Raw genomic sequence first — 21,257 nt, 5'->3', positions numbered from 1 at the left:
GTCCAGGACCATGTAGACTCAGGTTGTTAGTACCTACAAGGATGGAGGTTCCACAATCTGAGTATTTATAAGAGTGTTGGGGTGTGTGTGTGTGTTGTTATTTGCTTCTTTTAAACATGCACTTAAGTAGTTTTAAGTGGTTGGCTTATTGTAATTCTGTAGAGAATGTCTGGTAGTAGTAAACTTAATGAATATACGGTCCTTTTAAGAGGAAAAAGTCTGAATGAAATCCAGTTAAAATTCCCATTGAAAGATATCCTAACATCCCTCTGATCGGTTAACGGCAAAACGGACCAAGCTCATGTAATAAATTAGTAGAGAAGCTGATTGTACTTTCAAAATACCACATTTCAGCATGTGAAGACTTACTAGTCTCCAGACTGGACAGGAATTCAATGAAAATTATCTAAGTAAAATACTGCCTAAAAAAGCCCACAATTAAGTGGAATTGATAGCACCACCCTGTCAAGAACCACATATACCTATTATCTATTCCATAAGTTCTCATGTCTTTCTCTTTTTTTTTTTAAAGCATTAGATGGTTCTAAAATCACAAGCAAAAGCATATTAACATGTTTATACATGAAACAGTTTGATTTTATTATAATTTTCTGTTACTGTCCTTTAAAACGGTTTCTAGGTTGAGACAGATTTACGCTGAGGAAGGACATACTGTTCTCTACCTAGGAAGCAACTGAGCATGGTAGGGGAGGGAAGGCATAACAGAAAGGACTAAGAAAGTCTCGGAAGGGAGGCTACAGCTCAAGCAAGAGACTGAGAAAACAGTTTTAAGGACCAAACACCCATCCAGGCCTTGTATAAAAAAAATAAATGCTTCTGAAGAGCCAGAGAAACCTATGATGAGCCAGAACGCAATGGAGTAACTGATGCAAAACAAGGACCCAGGACCAACCTAAATGCTTGAGTTCTAATTAACAAGCTAGTATTCCATGTCTTATATTCAGTAAAACTTGGCTTTTGAGACAGCAAAAACTTCTGGGAGCTCATTGTAAGGAAAGGTCTAGGAAGATCTCAACAGTTTGGTCAACTTGTGTGCTCAGTAATACTGAAACTCTACAGCTTCACAGAAACATGAACTCTTAAAGGTATCAGAAATCACTTTGATGCCAGTCAGTAAAAAAAATAAATAAGCCAAGTCTTTGAAAAAGCTCTTTCACTTTGCATTGCAGCACCTGGTTGAAATTCATCACTAAAGATTGTCTGAAAATGCACTCTACCCCACCAATACCTCATTCCCACAGATCATCTAAACAGGATTTAATTCTGGAAAAGATAGTTGCCAAAGTCAGAGAGCAAAGCCTAGGTACAGCCAACGGCATTTGCAGCTAGAGAGAATGCAGCAATGCAAAAGGCTGGGTAAAAAACAAGAGCAAAAGACAGGACACACGGTAAAATGGAATGGAACACCCGAGGAAAGCACAGGACAAGCACTGGAAACCTATCGGTCCCAAATACTTATCTTCATTTCAGCAAGAAATGGAATTCCTTAGCAAATGATCTGATGACATCTTGAATGCTTGATCAAAGTGCTAAAGAAGGTCATTCATTACTACTTCAGCTGCAATTTTTAGTGCCATCTACCAGTTCAAATTCAGCTAGCAACCCAAACTGCAAAGACATGCATTTCAAAATAAAAAATTGTTCTACAGAACCCTACTACTTCTTCAGACTATTTTAAATAGGAAGCTACTTCATTGTGCCTAATCGCATATAAAGTGAGAAAATAAAATTTATACTGTTTACAATTCAAGCCAGAAAGCTTACAAATAAAAATGAGGAAGTACAGAACTGAATCAAGCAGAAGACTGAAGTCAGGAACATGTCAGAGCTGTTTTAAGCTCCAATTCCCTACATCAAAGAAGGCATATGGTACTGTCTAAACATGCACTGAGAGTAGACAGAAGAGAAATCTATTTTCAACTACAAATTAAGAGACAGTACACATACAACTATCCCCTACATGCCAGACACCAAGCTGAAGGAAACACTGGGCTGTAGAAAGCTCTTCTGCAGTACACTAGTACTCCAATAATTTTTTCCATGTAGTGCCAGTGACACGCGGCAAACCAACAGCATATAACATATTTTAGAAGCAACAACATTTAAAATCACAGCACAAATAGTTGCATATAAAAATTTATTGTCTTTTTTTCTTCAACACGGGCTTGAAATACATACAAACCTAGACAGCTAATTTAGTTAATATTTGAGCAGAGCTTTCTAGAAAATAGGTGATATCACAGAATTAAAGGTTACACCACATTTTTTCCATCACAGCAAATCAGACTAACAGCCATGTGCACACAATAGCAATAAAACCACGTCTGCAGATGCTCTCTAAAAGTTCTGTGTTTAGCAGCTAACTTCCAAATAGGTACAGGTTAAGAGTACCTTTATTCAAACTACCAGCCCTTAAGTGTAAAGAGTTCAAAAAATCCAGGCCTAGTTCTCATGATTACTCTGCTTACTGAATATGCAAGAATACTGCCATTTCTATTCACTGAGTTCATATCTATAGCTACTATCTAGTACAAAATTAAATAAAAAACCCAGAAATCATTCTTTCCAAGTGAAGTAAGTTAGAAAGAGCAAATTTTCAAGAGTAAGTATTTGAAAGGACACTTTATATCTTATTCGAGAGCCAAAAGACTGACAGCAAGAGCTCTCAGTTTACTGATCACTGAACTAAAATCTGTTTGCTCATATAGTCCTTGACCCAGACAGTTACTTATATATGTGCCTAGTGTTAAGAATGGAACTTGACTCAATGAAGTTTGTGGGATTATTCATACCATTAAGAACTAGGCATATACTTTAAATGTGCTTAAATATTTTACTAAACTGAATGCTAACAGTCTTCAGGAAGAGAAACTGCAACAAAATATTCTATTAGAAGTGACTTTTCGTTTAATGAGATGGCACTCTTCCAGTGGAGTAACTATACACTGAAATACGGAAAGCTAATTAGTCTGATTTAAGCTTTTGACATACAATGCTGTCTAAAACCAGCATGCTGTTCCTCCTGAGGAAGTCTTTAAGCTACAGCAATACAACCAAAACCATACACTCGCACGACAGGTGAGTAATATTTTCCATTTTTGAAGTGCAGTGTTTCATTTACAGTATAAAAAAGTGACAACATTCCAAAGTAAGCATTTCCAGACAACAATAGCCTATTTCTTTCATACATACTCATTCTTACGTTGCTCCAGTGCTGTGTTTTCTAATACTAAACAGACAGGGATGAAATTATAGTAGCTAAATTGTGTACACTTCTTGCTTAATTTAAAGAGAATGCTGCCTAAAATACAAGGAGTTCCTAATTAGTTTCCACCAGTAACATAAGTACTTTATTTTGCAAAACACTAGAACCACAATTACTACAGCCTGTCTGTAAACCATAAACTTACAGCGCAAATCAGATAACCACTTCATTTTAGAATCCATTTACAAGAACTCCTGACTTGAAAAAGGGCAGAAAAGAAAATTTCAGTGGGAAAACTTCTCAGCAAAAGTTGTAATTTTTAAACTTAAACGCGTATATTAGAATAATGAAATCCACAGTTTTAGATACAGGCATAGCTTCTTAAAGTGTTTATGGCTGTTAACTTCGAAGGAAGACATCAGATATTTTATCTTTACTTTCTGCACAATGTTTCTATGCTGCTGCTAATCAATTTTAGGGATAAAATTGCATACCAAAGGTCAAACCCGACAAATCCTGTCATTATCAAGACAGCATTTGTGGTTTCCGCAACTGCAACAATGCTTGCTTCACCAACTTCTGTTGTTCTCTTGTTGCTTGGGCTTCCTGAATGGCACAACAAATCCTCTGTAAAGCAACATATTGAAAGAAAGAACATTAAAGCATGCCATCTGCAGTCTTCTTTCGTAAGATGCTACTAAAAATAGTAAAAGTTTAAATACCATAAGAATAAGGTTTTTTGAGGAAAATTTAGTATCATACCAAATTAAGAAATTTTTTCTCTTGTAAAATGGATAGAAAAATATTGAGAGCCTGCAACCACTAGATTCGGTCTGAGGTAAAAAGCCTCAGAAGAGAACTATGTTCAGGCCAAACTACCAAGAGGCTTGCATTATCATTACCTGGAAATATAAGAGAATCATTCATGATAATTAGAAGATGACAACAGACACTTTTGAAAATATTTACAATGAGAAAAGCACTCTCAAACCTGTTAGTTAGTTAAAATCCACAAAAGGATAAATTAAAATAGAACCTAACAATAATTGTAAAATTATAAACAACTTAACTGAACAAAGCAGTGCAACTAAATCAGTCATTTTTATTTAATTCCTGAATCCAAACAATCTAACAGTTAAAAAACCCCACGTCTCAACTGTCTAACATTAAACATATTGTACATTATGCATAAAATGTGTATACATAATACTAACATAGTGCTACATCTCTAGTCTGAGAAAATTAATGTCAATGTGATATGTGTAAATGCCTAGGGGAAAAACAAACAAAAAAACACCCCCAAAACCAAAACATACTGGGGTAGCTTGGATGGTCAGTCTGATTTTACCTGAGCAATTTCAGCATTTAGTGAAAGCTGAAGTGTTTGAAATGCTTGTGAGGGCTTTTTTCATCCGTGATGTCAGTAAAACTCATTTATACAACAATTAATATCAAAATAAAGATTAAATTAAGCTGGATGGACAAATAACATGCATCAGGTGTACCCGAAGTATTTCAAACATTTATGGATTTCTGATAACTCATGGAGGCTGGGGAATGATTCAGAGGACTAAAGAAGGGCAAACCTAAAACCCTGTTTGTTTTTTAGGAGAGACAAAGAACAAGGAAGCAACAGATAACCTTAACCCAATCTTAAAGATATTTGTTTCACGTGCATACAAAGGGCACCACAGAAATCTTCACAGAAGTGACAATTATTTGTGAAGTGTACTTTTTTTGTGTCTTCCTATCAAACTGGCATAGTTTTACAAGTGGGATCTATGCAAAGAAGAGAGATGCAAGATGAAGAGTAATACTGATAAAATGGAGAAACAGAAATCCACGGAAAGTAAGTAGGTAGTGTTGCACTTCAGGACAGAAGAAAATACTTTTAACGTATACATACCAGCATAAACACTAGCAAAGGAACATGTAGTTAGGCAGTAACAGGAAAAAAAAAATGTAATTAAACACAAAAAAAGTATCCTTCTAGTGTGGCCTGTGTGTTGTGTACAATGTTCCAGCTTTGGCCATGACACCAAGATACAGACAAATCAAAAGGATTTAAATTAGTTAACCAAAAGTGTGATTTGGAAGACATGCTATAAGAAAAAGTTGAAGGAACTTTTTATTTAGACACGAGACAGTGAAGAAATAATATAGACTCTTTCAGTAGATAAAAAAGTGCCTCAGAAGGATAGCTTTTTTTTTTCTTCCTGGTCTAACCCATTCTTTTAGAAGGCTTGATCAATTTAAGAGAAGCAATTTGGTCCCTATTCTGATTCTAGCTGCTGCCTTGCCATTTACTGGAGCTACAATTTCAAGTGTGTTTCCAAGATGCTGTGGGTCTAACTGATTTCACTTTTATTATCAGGGAGAACTCCTCCTCTCTCATTATCTGATACAAAACTACAGTAAAACACATGGTTTCCTAGGTAGATTTTTCTATTGTTCAAGTACCCTGGAATTTATACAAATTGTGAGTTCAGCTTGTGTGTTAGCTATGAGACCCGACCATTCACAGAACAGAAGCTCCCAAAATAAATCAGCCTCTCCAGCATCAATATGAACAAGTATTTATAGATATATGGTAGAAAACCTAGGTGCGGGAAGGGTGGGACATGGGAGGGGGGAGGAATTTAAGTAAGGCTTTTCACACAAGGTACACTTATTGGGTTAGTTCAGTGATCTTGAAATAATGAGGAGGTAGCAGAATTCAGAAGTATGTTGAATTCTAGAGACTATAATGAACTTAACCTGGTACTTGAGGTATTTGAATTAGTTTCCTTTAATGAGTTTTAAAATACAAAACATAAGACTATGCAACTTCAACCTTAAATTATTATTGCATATATGTCTTGAATGCTTTAGACTATCTTGACTCATCTTTCTCCTGGTTAAACTCATTTTTCAACATGAAAGTATGGTAAACCATCCTCAGGCACAGCAGCCTATTTTATAACGGGTCTCTGAAGGTTACCATCTTTTTTTACATGCTGCGTTTCAACAACTGTTAACAACATCATAAGGAAAGAAGATGAAAGAAAAAAAAAGAATATACCCTTGCTGTAGTTTCATCCTGAAGCTGAACTGTCTTTACACATTCATGACCTGTGCTGTCCTTCCTTTGGAACATCCTTTGATCCTGTTGCAGAGGGGAATAAAAATGTACTTCAGGTGACTCACAAAACAAGAATGCACAATCTGATACTTAAATGGCTTGAAAGTCAACTTCAGGTTAGATTTCAATGTGGCCTCTGTCCAACCCAAATCATACTTTCAAGAAATCTTAAGTAAATCCTGTCTCATAGTCCCATGTTAGCAGCTAGAACCATAAATAAGTTAAGAGCATGTTTGGACCTCTAAGTAGTGTTAAATGAAAAAAATTTACACACTTTTCTTACCAAAACAGTTATTTTTAAAGCATTTGCTTCATAGGAGGGATAGCATGTAAAGTCTTCAAATAAGTAATCCCACTCTGTTGTTAAATGGCCTAAGATTTCCACTTCTTTGACATATATCACTCTCCTGTTCAGAAGAAAAAAGTTAATACTTAATGTCTCCCTGGGACTAGAACTTTGTCAGAAAAACAAAACCAAAAGTACAAAACCAAAAATAAAAATGCACACAAAAAAATATACAAGAAGAAATTTATTTGAGAAGGCATTTTATATGTGAATTAAAAGTATCCACTCAGTCACAATGGACCACATTTCTTTAATATATATTCTGAAATAATCACTTCGTCCTTAAGACTCATAGATGATTGCATAGTATGCGCAGGCCAACCTAATCAAAACCAACCCAGCCCTCCAAATCCAAACATTTTACTAAAATTGGATACTAAAGGGTCATCAGTTAATTTAAACCAGTTCCTCAAAGCCAGCCTCTACCAGATGAAGGTAGTCAAACAGCTACATACTAGCTACACAATGACATAATTGCTACTAGACTGACAGATGATCAGTGATCAGTTGCTAGCTAGCTGCCCCTTAATTACTTCAAAGCTCCAATGTCAGCTAGCACGCTAAGACAAAAACAGGTGGCAGTTTTGAATGGAGGTAAACCAGAACTTTTATGCATGTGGAGAGGAACAGGGGATAAGGAGAGAAGTGCACATTTATCTGAAGCTGCAAAAAAATCACCTAACTATTATTAAAGGACTTAGTCAGTATCTTGAAAAACCTTGTCCAGCTGCAGCATGAATTTTGAGGTGTGCCAGTCGTTATAAAACAGAACATGGTGGGGCACCTCCCGGAGTCTCATTATGGATGAGACTCTCTCATACATTCAGGCAAGGTGGATACTGGTGGTATTTGGGATGTGGGGATCATAATCCATGGGTTCCTTTTCATTACCTAAATGTATTTAGGAAGTTTTGAGTCCTCAAACTGCGTATCCAAGACTAGTAAAATCTTGCATTCTAAAAACTGTCTGATGAGTTTAATATTAATATTCATACTCGTACAAAAACTTAAAACTGCATTTAGAATATCCTTTAACTAACAAGATTGTAAACATTATCAAAACATTGGCTTGACTGCAAACACTTACCACAAGCTAACTGGAAAAATAATAAAAAAGAGGAAAAAAGAGTATTTGCTCCCAGTATGATGAAAGGGTCACTGACCTCAGAGTAAACTGTCTTCCTAAATTACCATCTAGTATTGACATCATTACCATATGACATTTTCCATAAAGGAAACAAAATAAATTATTAAAAAAAAAAATCAAGAAAAAATGGACAAGGAAAGTACATATGCAGAGAACAGCAATCATTTTAAAAACTTAGCCAGATGTCTAATCCCCAAGTCAGAATCAAGACAAGCCCTTAGAAAGCCTTCAAAACTTAATACCTATTGGTAACAATAAGGTTTGCTCTTCTGCCTCTTGGAAGTGCACAGTGGAATTGATAGCTCTCTTTTTCCAGTTTTCTGATGTGCAATTTCTGAAAAAGAAATAGAAAATATTTCTGGGCTGTAAAAAGAAAACTCAAAGCAGTGTTTTCAATTCAAAAGCCTTTTTAAAAGTTACCTCGTTGAACTGGTTCTTTAAAGGCAGGGTCTCAATGTTCTCACTCCTGAAGCTGAGTCACTGAAAGGTCTGATCCGTTCCACTCAAAAGGTGGAACATTGACACTGTAGTATCAGACTATTTCTTCAGCTTTAATTTCCTTTCTGTGCTAGGTATTTTTTAGTAATATTCATTCTGTTACACCCCATGCTGCAGACTTGATTCAAGAGTGAAAATCCTGCAACAGTACCTTTAAAGGCGGCAGCACATAACCCAGACCCTTAGAAATAAACTATCAAGTTACAAATACTCAATGCACCTCAAGGTCAGGCTTCCAAAGCGTTTAACAGACATGCCTATTCAACATCCAAAGTAAGGTGTTATATGAAGTGTAGATCAAATTACTCATCACATTTCTTTTAGACAACTAGAACTCAAATAACAAACTATGAATACAGAGGTTAAAGAACAAGTTTTGAAATAAAGTACTGAGGTGCTTCCTAGCTTTTTTTTTTTTCTCTTCAGTTCTTCATTAATTTTTTAGGTAACATTTTTCAGATTTCCTATTCTGTACATGCTGTTTAGCTGAAGTATAATATTTTCTAGAGCATGTCACCAGATTTCCATCAACTCCAAAGAGCAGCACAGAAGACAGTCTCACAGTCATCCCTAAATTAAGCTCACAATAACACTGGCTTAAAGGCAACAAGATTCACGAAGTGACACATCAATGTATTTGTAGGAAATGGATACACATCAAAACATCATGTAGAAAAAGATAAAACTGTGAAATGAATAATGTACTACCAATGGGAACCCAACCTGGAACCGGGCATGAGAAATAAATTTGTGCCAATTACTGGTTCTCCTGCTATGAATTTGTTTCAAAGCATGCCATCTGTTTCTGTCCACCTTACTTTGCCGCCTGCTTGATTAACTAATGCAACACATTAACTATGTGTTACAGGTAAATGTACTCGGGTTACTAGTTTGAATGAATGTCAGTTTTCAGGACAGAGTGGTCTACTAGATTTAAATACATGTTTTCTTTTATTATCCTGTATATATTTAGTAGCTATAAGGTTGCTAGAATTCACATTCCAACTGTAATTGTCATGTACATGGTAAATATGTAATTGTTATGGAAGAACCTTATTTGTACACAGGTTGCATTAAATGCAGAGATCATGAATTCTCTGGGTAGCAAACCTACCATACTAACAGCATCGTATCACACACATCTGATCTAAAACCAACTACCAGCAGAACACTCCAATGGGAAGCCCCCAAAATACCCATGCTTACCCTTCTCTTTGGGAAAGCCATACATTGTTACATTGAAAGATGAGAACTCTAGCATGAAAACACCCAAGGAATATACACATCAGGTTTAAAGCTAGTTCTGCATTAATTTTGGACTGCAAAGTTAAGTATGGCTGTAATATGCAATACATACATTCCTATACTTCAATCATCTCATGCCTCTGAACCTGCAAATCGAAGTGCCGCTCATATTGGAATTCCGTAAAGTTATTCATAAGCAACTACGTAATGTTTAGAAGCCAGCAATATTGGTAATAGCAGAGCAGTTGGATTATATAGTCTCAGCCTTGGAGTCAAGTGTTGGAAAGAGGATGTGCATACCCAGGACTTTGCCTTAAGACTCTAGCCAGCAAAAGCATCTGGATCCCATTTATACTCAAGAAGCTTCTAACACACAGGGCTCCAGCACAGTAGTTGCAAAAGCCTGGTATGGGTCACTAACCTAGTTAATGTTCTCTGACAACCATGAGCTCTCTATGTTTAAAAATTACAATGGTCATCAATAAAGGATTTTACAGACACTCCAATTACTGCAGACTTCCTAGATCACAAAATAAAACTTACCATTTATTGCTAAGATCAAGAGCTTTCAACTATCACCACAGAGGAGTCAACTTAGATGCTGAAATTTAACCTACGGTACATGCTTCTCAAACATCTACTCTACCCTTTACCACTAAGGAAGTTAATTCAGTGCAAAAAGTCTTTACAAAATACACTTTCCACTTGTAAATAATGTTTAATTAGTAAAAATGAACAAAGACAGTTAAATAGGCATAATGTCAATGCATGTGAGCTTTGTATGCTCTAAGCCAATACCACTGCCTTTTTTATCATACAAGCTGTTTTAATGGAAAATGTGCAACTCCTCCGTAGGAAAGTGAGGAAACATAAGGAAGAATGAAGGCCATACATGCTCTGCCTAGATGAAGAAAGCATGAACCTCAGGTCAACATTTAGCAAATGCCTGCAACTGGATGCCCCAAAATTGGTTTCATGTTCTTCATAGCCAAATAAGATGACCTTTAATTCATTTTACAGCTGTTAGTGTGGAATTCTGCCTCTGTATAGCAGTAAATTTCTGAAGTTGTTTCTGACAAACTAGTGAGAACAAATTAAGGAGGGAGGACTAAAAATTCAGTAGGTTTTTAGTTATTCCTTGAAAGTATATATTTCCTTCTATATTTCTATAGCTGGATCTATAAAACTGGTAAGATGACAACAGAAGCTGAACTTGACACCACATGTATCTGTCTATGATCAACTGTCCAGGCTAAGAACTACATATAGTTTAAGTAACCAAAATGGAAAGATCTTTTGTCAACTCATCTTACATCAGAATCAATTAAAAGAAGCTTCAACATTTGTTTATATTTGCATTTTATTTTCATATATTTAAAAGTTCAACAAATGTCTTAAAGCATCATCATACATTGCAGCTGACCCCAAAAATCCTTTAAGCTCAAAAGTGGATTAACATTCAAGAGTTTAAATCAACAGCATAGTGTTTTCCTGTATTTGCTCCCTAGTGATGTGACGTTTTGAAAAACATTTTAATTCAGCATTTTCCAGCAACCAAAAATATAGGGTCCACATCTTCTATAAAAAAATATCACTTTCTGACCATCTTAAAAATTTCTGAAACTGTAAAATGTACATGAAAGAAAAATGCCAGAAAGACTGTTTGTCTCAAAGTCTCTTCAAAAAAAAAAAAAAAAAAAAAAAAAAAAAAATCAGAAAAAACATGGCAGCATAGAACTTAAATCAATATGAACTCACATTTTATACCTGAACCATAGCTATTTTAAAAACAAGTTAAAATTAAAGAAATACAAAATCCACCACCATGTAAGACTACAATTCAAAGGCTGCAATCCATATTTTGGATCCTTTTGCTGGATATGCAGAAATGAGATGTGCCACATATTTAAACAGATTTATTCATGAGCATGTTCCTCTATTTAAACTCAAAGCTTTGGATAGAAAGCCTGTTCCTCATAACTTCAGAAACAATTCCAATAGCATTTTTAGATTTTACATGCAATATGTTACTAAATTAAGAGTTCTCACTGAGCTCTGTGCCTAAGAGATGCAATATTATTGAGAGCTATTCTCAATACACCTGATAGACGCCAGCACAATGGTGGTGGCATTATGTAAAAAGGGGGTTGCACTTGATGTAAATCACTCCATAATCTACACACTCTTAAAAAATTCAGGCAGCTTTATTAAAAGCTTTTATTTTTACGAGACTACTAGAGCACTTCAAAGTTCAACTCATTCTTATTTTACATGGAAATGAAAGAACCAGTGCAAATTTACATAGCAGAACAGTGACTCAACCAAAAATAGAATCTGCAGTTTCTTGAAACCTAGCATAGTATTCTCTCTGCCACACGCCGTCTCACCACCATGTCTCAATTATTCATGAAGCGTTCTGCATTCTTTATAAAGCCCCATGCTTTAACTGGGAAATGAAACAAAGTAATGCCATAGACACTGAATAATGTATGAATTGCATCATGTCAGACCCCAAGTGCTGGGGTTAGAAGAGAGTCTCCTCTCCGGAGCAGGCAGCAATACCTGCATATTAAAAGGCAAAGACTACAGAAGCCAAAAGGCATTCATTACCTGTTCTAGCAAATCTCATCAATGACAAACACTCTTCATACAAAGATTAAAACTCATGAGAGCTTACTCCTTGGAAAACCATTCTCTTAGAGTTGTCCTATTTGTTCTTTAATTTCTCTAGCTATACATACTGTGCATTTATGTTTAATAAAACGCATTCTGTACTACTAAGCCTTACTGCATGAGCTAGAAACACGGCCTGCAAGGTGTCAAATCTGACTTTCCAGGTTTTGAATTGACTGAGCAGATCCCTATATAGCCCATATACATTCAATGCAGCACTTCTGGGAAAGTGCCCTGCGTAAACAAATTTACACAAGTGAACTGATCTACTCCATCTGGCTACTGTCCTCATTCTGCACAAAAAACCCCTTCTGAGTGGAAAAAAGCAACTTGTCTTTTAAGACCTACACATATGCTCCTCCTAAGATGAGCTCTAATGTCTACCAGTATCTGTATTTCACACATGAGTGAGTATTTAAGTGAAACATTGTTTTGCCCAACCACTGGATAGTATTGAGGCATCCATTCCTTAAGGTAACCTTACAAGATTTCAACCTTGTAAGCATGTATTTGTTTTAAAGGGACATATGCGTTCTAGTTAGTTAAAATAGATGAGAGGGTGGGGATTCTGGTTAAACTACTTGTAATGCTGGGTGAAAACTGGATCCAAAAATAAACAGCACTAGGACCTATAAGTTGAGTTATTTGCAATTAAATTTGTAAATGCATATAAATCTGACTTTGACTCCTCTTTCTTGTTAAATATCCTATTTCCTCTAACAACACTGTCCCCCTCTTGCTTGTAATTTACACGAGAAAACAAACCCTTCCCAACACAAACCTCTAGCATAATAATCAAAATCAGTTAATTAAAAAAACCGAAACACCCAAAAAGCCCTGTATTCATTTAACTGACTTCTGAAAGGAAGAAACTGTATTTAGCGAACTATACAGAGGATTCATTCTTGGTTGGTATACAGTTCCAATCCACACCATTTCGATCTAAGAAAAATACAAATATTAGATGTGCAGGAACTACGTAATATCCAGTTTTCAGTGTTAATTGTGCTACCTTTTCCTTTTTGATAGATGGAAAAAATACAGTGCAAAAAATAAAAATAAAAGAAGTCTCACTACATGAAGAAATTTGATTTGCTTAGTGTATCACAACTTAATTTCACTTCATTACCTAAAATAAAATACTAAATTTTTTTAAACCATTTTAAATTAAATAAGTGCTATTAAGCACTACATTCTAAAAAGGCATTAGCAGCAGAGAGATGTCTCTGCTCAATACTTTTTTCATGTGTGAGGGGCAAACAATTTGCTCTGAGAACAGCTTGTGAAGCTTAGCTTGTTAATTTATGAGATGTTGTATTAAAAATGAAATTTATGGCATCACTTATTTTAGAAATATATATATATTTCTTTACATATATATATATATGTAAATTCATGTTAACAGCTGAAAGTTTACATTTAAGTAAGTTGAACAGCAAAGCCCCAGAAGATTCTGTGAATGAAACCAGAGTCAACTGAGCTGGCTGTATTTTTTAATTGATAAAATTTCATCAAGTAGTAGTAGTAACTTGAAGTGATAGTGTTTCATCAGATGTATTAATGACAGGCCCATGGCATATTACAGAAACCACAAATACAAGTTTTCTTAGCATTTATATGGAAACAGTGTTTCTGTATCATGAAATTATAAGCATTTTCACAGAAGAAAATTCCATTTAATATCCCTATTTTAAATTATCGAAGTGAAGTATCAAAATGTTGCTTTCTCACTTCATCCACAGGCCTAGCTCTAAGAGAACGCTAACAAATGAATGAACACAGCATCTACCCTACCATGATTTATTTTCTAAGTGCCTTCTGTTGTTGCCATTCATAAGAAGCTAAGCATCCTTAGAAAAACAAATATACAGGAAACAAACCCACCCTGTCTCTGTCATCTTAGTCACTCATCTAATCTTACTGAAGATGGTTATTCAAGTTTGTTTGTTTGTTTTCTTAGCCTGGACAACATGAAAAACTTTTATTCAACTGCTACACAGAAAAGATACGAATGAAGGGAAGAGGACATGTTAAATGCTATTACGCCCTTAATCTAAATACTTAAGGTAGGTAAAAGACCAATGACAGAAATAGAGAAGAAATATGGAAAATGTTTACTCCATTATTCCAGTTCTTGCTGCGTATGCCAGGAGAGAAAGAGAAAGAAGAGAAACATTAGAAATAGAATAGGAAATAAGGATTAAAAGAACATCTAGATCTAGAAGGAGTAGTAAATATCCAAGTTTTGGTCTTAAAATGTTACCGTAGACAGTTATTTTACTCTAACTTTTTAGCAGTAAAATAAGCATTTTAAAATAAGTTTTAAGATCACGAAGGCTGAAATACAAATTAACTGGATTCCAATTGTCTACGACTTGAAAACAACTGTTATACATCCTCCATATGTTAGCCACATCCAGCTGTAGAAGCAGGCTAAATGTCCGCACAATGCCTGTAGCTATGACACACTGCTGTTACGAACAACATAACGAAATTCCAAAAGGTGGTATTTTGAGAGTTTGTGCAGTTTTTTCACCTGCTGATAGCACCAAAAAACCAATTTCAGTAGTTGTATTATATGCCGAACAATTCAAGCTCCATTCATCCTATTTAAAAGTTCATTAATTTGTAAACCAGCCTCAGCTTTGTTATGAAGCAAAACATTAGAAAGGAGTATCAAAATGTTTTTCTTGTTTCCACATATTCAAATCTTAATCCTACAAATTCTTAATCCTACTACCTCCTTCCAGAGCATGAGATAAGCAATTACAGCAAATAACATGCAGAATACCATTTAACAGCAATGCTGCAGTTTCTTTGACACATTCAGCCTACTACAAGCACTGGGTCTTGTCTGCTATACAGGCTTGCCTTATGAAATTTTTACTAGAGATAAAAACTGCCACAGATCCCTGGCAGCTTTTTTGTAACATAGTGCTTTATGGAAACCTGCAGGTTAGAGAATTTCAACTGTATTTACAATGCAAGTCATACCTCAAATAAATCGTAACCCTCAGCTTCCACCCTATCGTATGGCCGGATGATGCCATCTTCATGAATGAAACGTGGAGGACGGAGATTAGATACTTCTTCGGTTGATTCTGCCACCCTGCCATAGACAATGGAACAGTGTTGTGGTAAGCTTACTACAGTTCTGAGTTTCACCAATATATCTTTAGAAAGTCACCCCTTCACTTGCCGCATATCCCACTTACACTTCCTGGGTACCCCACAGATGGAAATAGTCAAGACACACCGCTAGTAACAAATCCAACATTAGCCAATAAGACAGCTACAGAATAACTTGGAGAAGTTTACTCCCAACCATGGATAATTTACTAAGGGTTCTCATGTTTATTAACACACTTTCCAAAGGTCCCCTTAAAACACAGGAAGCCCCTCATGTGCACTGCTACCCAAATTTCAAACTGGCAAGTTTTTCTCCAAAAATTTCTGTGGTCTATTTCTTACAGTAAGTTTAAATAACATTTAGATATTTGCCTTCAGCAGTACACCAACATACCTCAGAAGTAAAATTTACATGTAATCTTTTAATTACTTTCTGATCAGGGGAGGAGTGAAGGGAGAAAAAGGACTAGTTATCATCTACCTGAACTACAACACTACAAGATTAATTCTGAAGCAGCAATTTCCAGAGATCATAAAATGCATTCATTACAGGCTACTAGACATCTCTCAACCCCCTACACATCCTACTGCATATTGTATTTAACACAAATAAGTGTATGTCACTACTGGATCACTTCACCACCTGGTACCCAACATATGGAAAGTACTTCAAAACTTCCTCTTGACATTTTACCTTTGAATTCCCTGGAAGGTACTGCTTGCCATATCCACGATGCCACCTGTTGGGCGGGCTACCACTCCTACAAGCCCCTTTCCAATTCCTTTAAAGAAGCCGGCTGCACCTTCTTTTTTAGCCCCTTTAAAAGAAAGGGAACAGAAAAAGAAATAGTTTTAATGACCTACTTGAAGGCATTAACCACAGAATTAAACCATTACTGCTCCAGGTTGCACTAGAATTGTTTTGTATTGGAAACAGCGCACAGCAATTGATTATGTACAAGCCACTTACAAAAAAAGCCCTCTGTGAAAAGGCACACATTGCTTCATTGTCTGTTCAAACATGTTGCTGTTCGCTTAACACCTTACGAGCCTCCAAAGCCAGCATAACTGAGATGTTAACTAGATTCTCCTTCTCACACTTTCAGTCTGGACTGTAGGCCAATATATACCAGTTTTTATAGGTTGATAGTAATAACAAAATAATCTGAAGACTCTAAGATTTACAAGTATAATGGAAGGTAACTATTTCTGTCTCAAAATTACATGTTTCTGGTAATAATAACTATGGAAGAGCCAAGACAGTGTGTAAAAAGCATGCGTGTTCATCCACCAATGAGAGAAGGACTACACCTCAAAGTACCTGCCAATAACCTACAAAATACAACAAAATAACTATCAACTTTCAACATTTAAATCACTTTGACATGGATTTTAGTAAGGAGCATTTTATCTTGGATTTTTTCATCGTCTATCATACTGACATAGTGAGTCGTCACAAAAACAAATACCAATTTCAGGCGCAAAATGAAATTTGTTTATTAAGACTTCTCCCACCTTTGGAGTCCCAAAAATACTTTTTCAATTGGTGCTTTTTAATTGGGTACTACAGCAGGCCTAACAAAACATGTCACAAAGACAACCATTCCTTAATTCATACAAAGGCTGAAAAGGTGGTAAGCCAGTAACAACTATAAATGTATTTGAGTATATCGTACAAGGTCACATTTGGTTTAGAAATATTATCTTGCTATGCCTTAGCATCACCACACTTAGACTGCTATTTCTTAAAACTACAAAATAAATATTCAAGTATTTGGAAGCCATTTAAGCAGTGCAGTGCAACCTTAGTGCTTACCTTCTACAGGTTTAGTAATTATGCCTGTGACACCTCCAACAACACCCTAAAACAAAGAAGATAATTAAGTTCCTACCTAGAAAAAGGAGTGCTATAGTCCAATTGGGCAACCGGTTGTGTCTCATCCTTTATTTTAAAACTTTATATTGAAGTTCAATATCGGAAACATTGTTTGGCTTGGGTTTTTTGGGGGGTTTTGGGTCTTTTTTTTTTTTACTTTAAATTTTTAAGAAAATTGTAACTGAAGGAAAGAAAAGAGAGGGAAACTAAAAAGGCTGAAGAAACATTTATGCTGGCAAGAAAGACTAACAAATCTTTTGTACAGTCATCAGTCTTCTAATAAGTCGCTGTTTTACTTTCACTACTAACAGGAAGCTACCACAGTTCCCAGTCATGAGTGAGTGATATCGAATATTCAAGATGAATTAACATCAAATAACTCTCTGGAAGACTTTAAAGGTCAAGTAGTTTAATGACACTAAGGCAGAAGAATAAAAATCCGCTGAGGCAACTTCCAAATTTTCAGCAAGCAGTATCAGAAAGAACTCCACAATGTTTATTACTTATAATTACTAAGAAATAAGTTGACTATTTTTGTTTTGAATGGGAAGTGATAGAAGACTTAATCTGCATTCAGGTAATACAGATCTCTCAGTAATTGTTTACATGAGGTTTGTCTCATACTTAACATTTTAACTAGAAATAGACATGATCTTTCAGCAACCAGAAAATGTTCCCGATTTTAGATCATAAAAAATACAGCAGTTGCACAGCTTTTATTTCAGAAAAATCTCTCCAACCTAACGTAGTACTTACTTTTACACACATTCTACTTGCTTTATGTTCACGTTCTTTTAAGTCAAGGAAACCTAGCAGTTTTTATAAGACCTCAGCATATAGAAAGCCCTTTCTACTATGCAGCACATGCCCAGAGCTCATAATTCACAGCCAACTGACTTTAATGACAGAATTGACTACAAGGTAAAATAAGGGCCCGGTTACTTTAATTTGGTAACACATTTGTTGAACATAGGTAACTATTTTTTTATATAACTCACAGGAGAAATTGGTGTTACTTCCTACACTTTCTGAGATACTACCTTCAATTCCTCAGATTGGCCAAAACCACGACCTCAGACACTAAAGCTGATAGATTATACTGAGTCTCCTATAAACCAACTGCCTGTTTCTCTCATCTGTTTAGTTCATGAACTGATAAAGACAACACTATCAAACTTGCTTGCATATAATTTTCAAGCATGGATTAAGAGTTGGCACATCATACCCTGAACTTCAAATTCATACCCGTAACAAGCCTTTTCCTCCTTTGGCCAGGCTGTCACCAAAGTCTTTTGGCTGCCGACCCATTTCCTCTCTCCGTTTCTGCTGAAATTCTTTATCCATAGTTATAGCAGCCAAGCCTTTTCCAACAGAACCAGTGATCCTAGACACCACCCCTGCTGCACCACCTGATGGAAGTGGGCAGAAAGCAAAAGTTACTGTTCTTGCACAGTTTAACAGTAGACAACACACACAAAGCCACAAGTTTCATAGCAATTTCCCTTCGTATTCAGTTTAGATATTACAAATTTATACACAGTGACTACAACATGTTGTCCATGACAAGACTCCAGAATCTGGCCTGAAATCCATAAATACAGCAAAAGGTAACCCTTAAGTCCCTTCAGTACATGTTATACAGCATATTGGATGGAATCCTATTTTCTCTAATTACTATAACACATCGCTAAATAAAAATTTAAGGTAACTGTAACAACAGCTGGTCATAAGAACACTTCTCAGGCTTCTCCAGACATTTTAGGACCATTACAATTATTTTCCTTATTCATCCACAGCACGTTACAAATTCAGTTACACATGCAATGTTTCTCAGTTTGCTTGCTCAGTCCACAAAACAGACATTTAGATGGTCTCAATAAGTTAGGTACGAATGACCTGTATCACGAATACTGGTAACAGTATCTGACAAATTTAAATACTTGTCAAACAATTACCATGTAGATATTTTAAAAACTTTCCCTTCAAACTAAGAAAAAAGTCTAAATGCAATCCAGAGTTAACCTAATTTATCAAAACAGTAACAATATGACACATACCCACTGTGTGTCCAAGAAGACTTTTGACACCAATTACAAAGCCTTCAGCAAATTCTTCAGGTCCCTGAACAGCACCCTAAAAATTAAGCTTATTATGAACAGCAGAAAACTATACATTTATGCATCTGTTTTAAGGAAAACTAGCAATTCCTTTACACTGATGAAAGTAAGGCCATTTGAATATGTTATTTCTGTAAAGTTAACAGAAAAAATTACTGTTTCCTTAACTGTTCAGGGTGTAGACTACAGTGACAACAGAACTACAACCCTACCAGTATATTCAGTCAGCCTACTATTCATACATAGTTGAAGAATCTGGTAGTCATACCTGGAACGGCTCATAGAAGAAAGCTTCAACTCCCTCAGACAAGCCTCTGATTAAGCCAAATGGATTTCCAAGAACATCTAACCCAAGTACAAGAACATACATCTGTTTCAGGAGCTAAATAATGGCGGGGGGGGAAGCAAGAACAAGAGCAGTGTTACTAGCTGTTGTTACACATAGTTCCATGTTAGAACCTAAGGCAGGTGAATCTTTTCATTTACTACTTAAGTAATGTGTTAGAGTACTCAACTAAGTACTCATACTAGAATGAAGACAGGCTTCGGCAAAAGATGCAGTGTATGCATGAATAACTATTAGAATACTTGGTGACAAAAAAAACCAAAGAAGAGATGCAATTAATTAAAATCCTTAAACACATTTTCAGGACACTTTTGTATATGCATTTTCATAATCTGCCACCAGATTCCTACTTCAGTACCATGAAATAAAAAATTAGTAGCTTTTAGAGGTATTCGCCTTTCCTTTCCTATTTTCTGCATTCTGTAAGATACTTAAAATTTTACACAGAGGCTTGACTAAATAAACTTACTTGTTCGCTGTAATGTCTAACAACTCTCTTCATCAGTTGGTCTCTCTTGTAGAACTGATATTTAATTTCAAAGAAAGCAAGTCTGAAAGACAAGTCATCACACATTAATTATAGATACTCTTCCTCCTTCTGAGTAGTTCTCTTTTTCCTTCAGATAATCCTGAAGCCCTGTTCTCTTAAAAAGGAGCCCAAACCCCATCTTCCCTCCACCCCTCCCTTTCCCCAAATGCTGTATACATTTATACTAGTCAAAGTTTACCATGAACCCAATTATTAAATTTATAGCAGCTTTACTCAAAATATTTAAGAAAACAGAAATTCTTTATTAGCTTACTTGAAAATAAGATCATCCACATCTGTTAGAGTAGCTCCAATACTTTTCAACAGCAAATTCAGAGAATGGATGGCTATCATTTCTTCCCCCTTATCTGATGCTTCTCCACCAGAAGCCAGAGACAGACTCAAATGCAACTGTCAAGAAAGAAATAGCAAGAAAAGACCAATCAAGGCAAAGACACACACCAGACAGGTTTTGTGCTGCTTGTGTAAACAAACCAGTGGTTAAACAGTGGTAAGTGTATTTTTACTCACTTTGAGGAAATGTACAATTTCAGCAAACATGCTTGAACTTACAATGGTATTACTTTTGTAACGTATGTATGTATTTGTATTTCTATACAGAGAAGTGTCAAATTGCCCTAGAAGTTTAACTTTTGTTATGTTTACAACTGTAAACTTCTGTTTACATGAGCGAAATAATTTGTTAAACAGGTGGCACTTAATTCCCAGTATAAGTTTAAATTTAAAGTTCTAATTTACTTAACTAGCTCATGTGTATTTTTGCAACTAGTCACTCTTTTGGGAAAATGCAAGAACTTTAGAGAACTGTGTTTAACACTATAAAATGGAATTGTTTAGTGCCAATAAGACACTTTAAATAAAGGAAATCTACACACTTTTCTTAAGGGTGGAGAGGGGAAGAGAAAATTATTTTCCTTTTCCCTTGTTCATCACCATAATCAATACTGCTTCCTTCTACTCCCTTAAAAGAGAGCATAGCAGTT

The 21,257-nt window shown here is 35.7% G+C and overlaps 1 protein-coding gene across 1 annotated transcript in view; it reads right to left on the bottom strand.

Moving 5' to 3' along the window:
- Window positions 1-2,167: 2,167 nt before the first annotated feature.
- The window catches only part of VPS13C (vacuolar protein sorting 13 homolog C), a 101,403-nt gene continuing 82,313 nt past the window's right edge, over window positions 2,168-21,257 (bottom strand). The window contains exons 74-85 of the mRNA XM_059824112.1: window positions 20,528-20,664; window positions 20,194-20,275; window positions 19,647-19,760; window positions 19,319-19,394; window positions 18,507-18,670; window positions 17,202-17,247; window positions 16,080-16,203; window positions 15,251-15,365; window positions 8,083-8,174; window positions 6,631-6,754; window positions 6,288-6,371; window positions 2,168-3,853 (exon numbers count right to left, since the gene is read on the bottom strand). Of these exons, the coding sequence (XP_059680095.1) occupies window positions 3,752-3,853; window positions 6,288-6,371; window positions 6,631-6,754; window positions 8,083-8,174; window positions 15,251-15,365; window positions 16,080-16,203; window positions 17,202-17,247; window positions 18,507-18,670; window positions 19,319-19,394; window positions 19,647-19,760; window positions 20,194-20,275; window positions 20,528-20,664 (1,260 nt within the window). The 3' untranslated portion in view covers window positions 2,168-3,751. The remainder of the gene's footprint in view (window positions 3,854-6,287; window positions 6,372-6,630; window positions 6,755-8,082; window positions 8,175-15,250; window positions 15,366-16,079; window positions 16,204-17,201; window positions 17,248-18,506; window positions 18,671-19,318; window positions 19,395-19,646; window positions 19,761-20,193; window positions 20,276-20,527; window positions 20,665-21,257) is intronic.

This window comes from Gavia stellata, chromosome 13 (genome assembly GCF_030936135.1).
Source record: "Gavia stellata isolate bGavSte3 chromosome 13, bGavSte3.hap2, whole genome shotgun sequence".
NCBI lineage: Eukaryota > Metazoa > Chordata > Aves > Gaviiformes > Gaviidae > Gavia > Gavia stellata.
The sequence above is the reverse complement of the archived record's forward strand: the minus strand, read 5'-3'. Positions and strand labels throughout refer to the sequence as shown.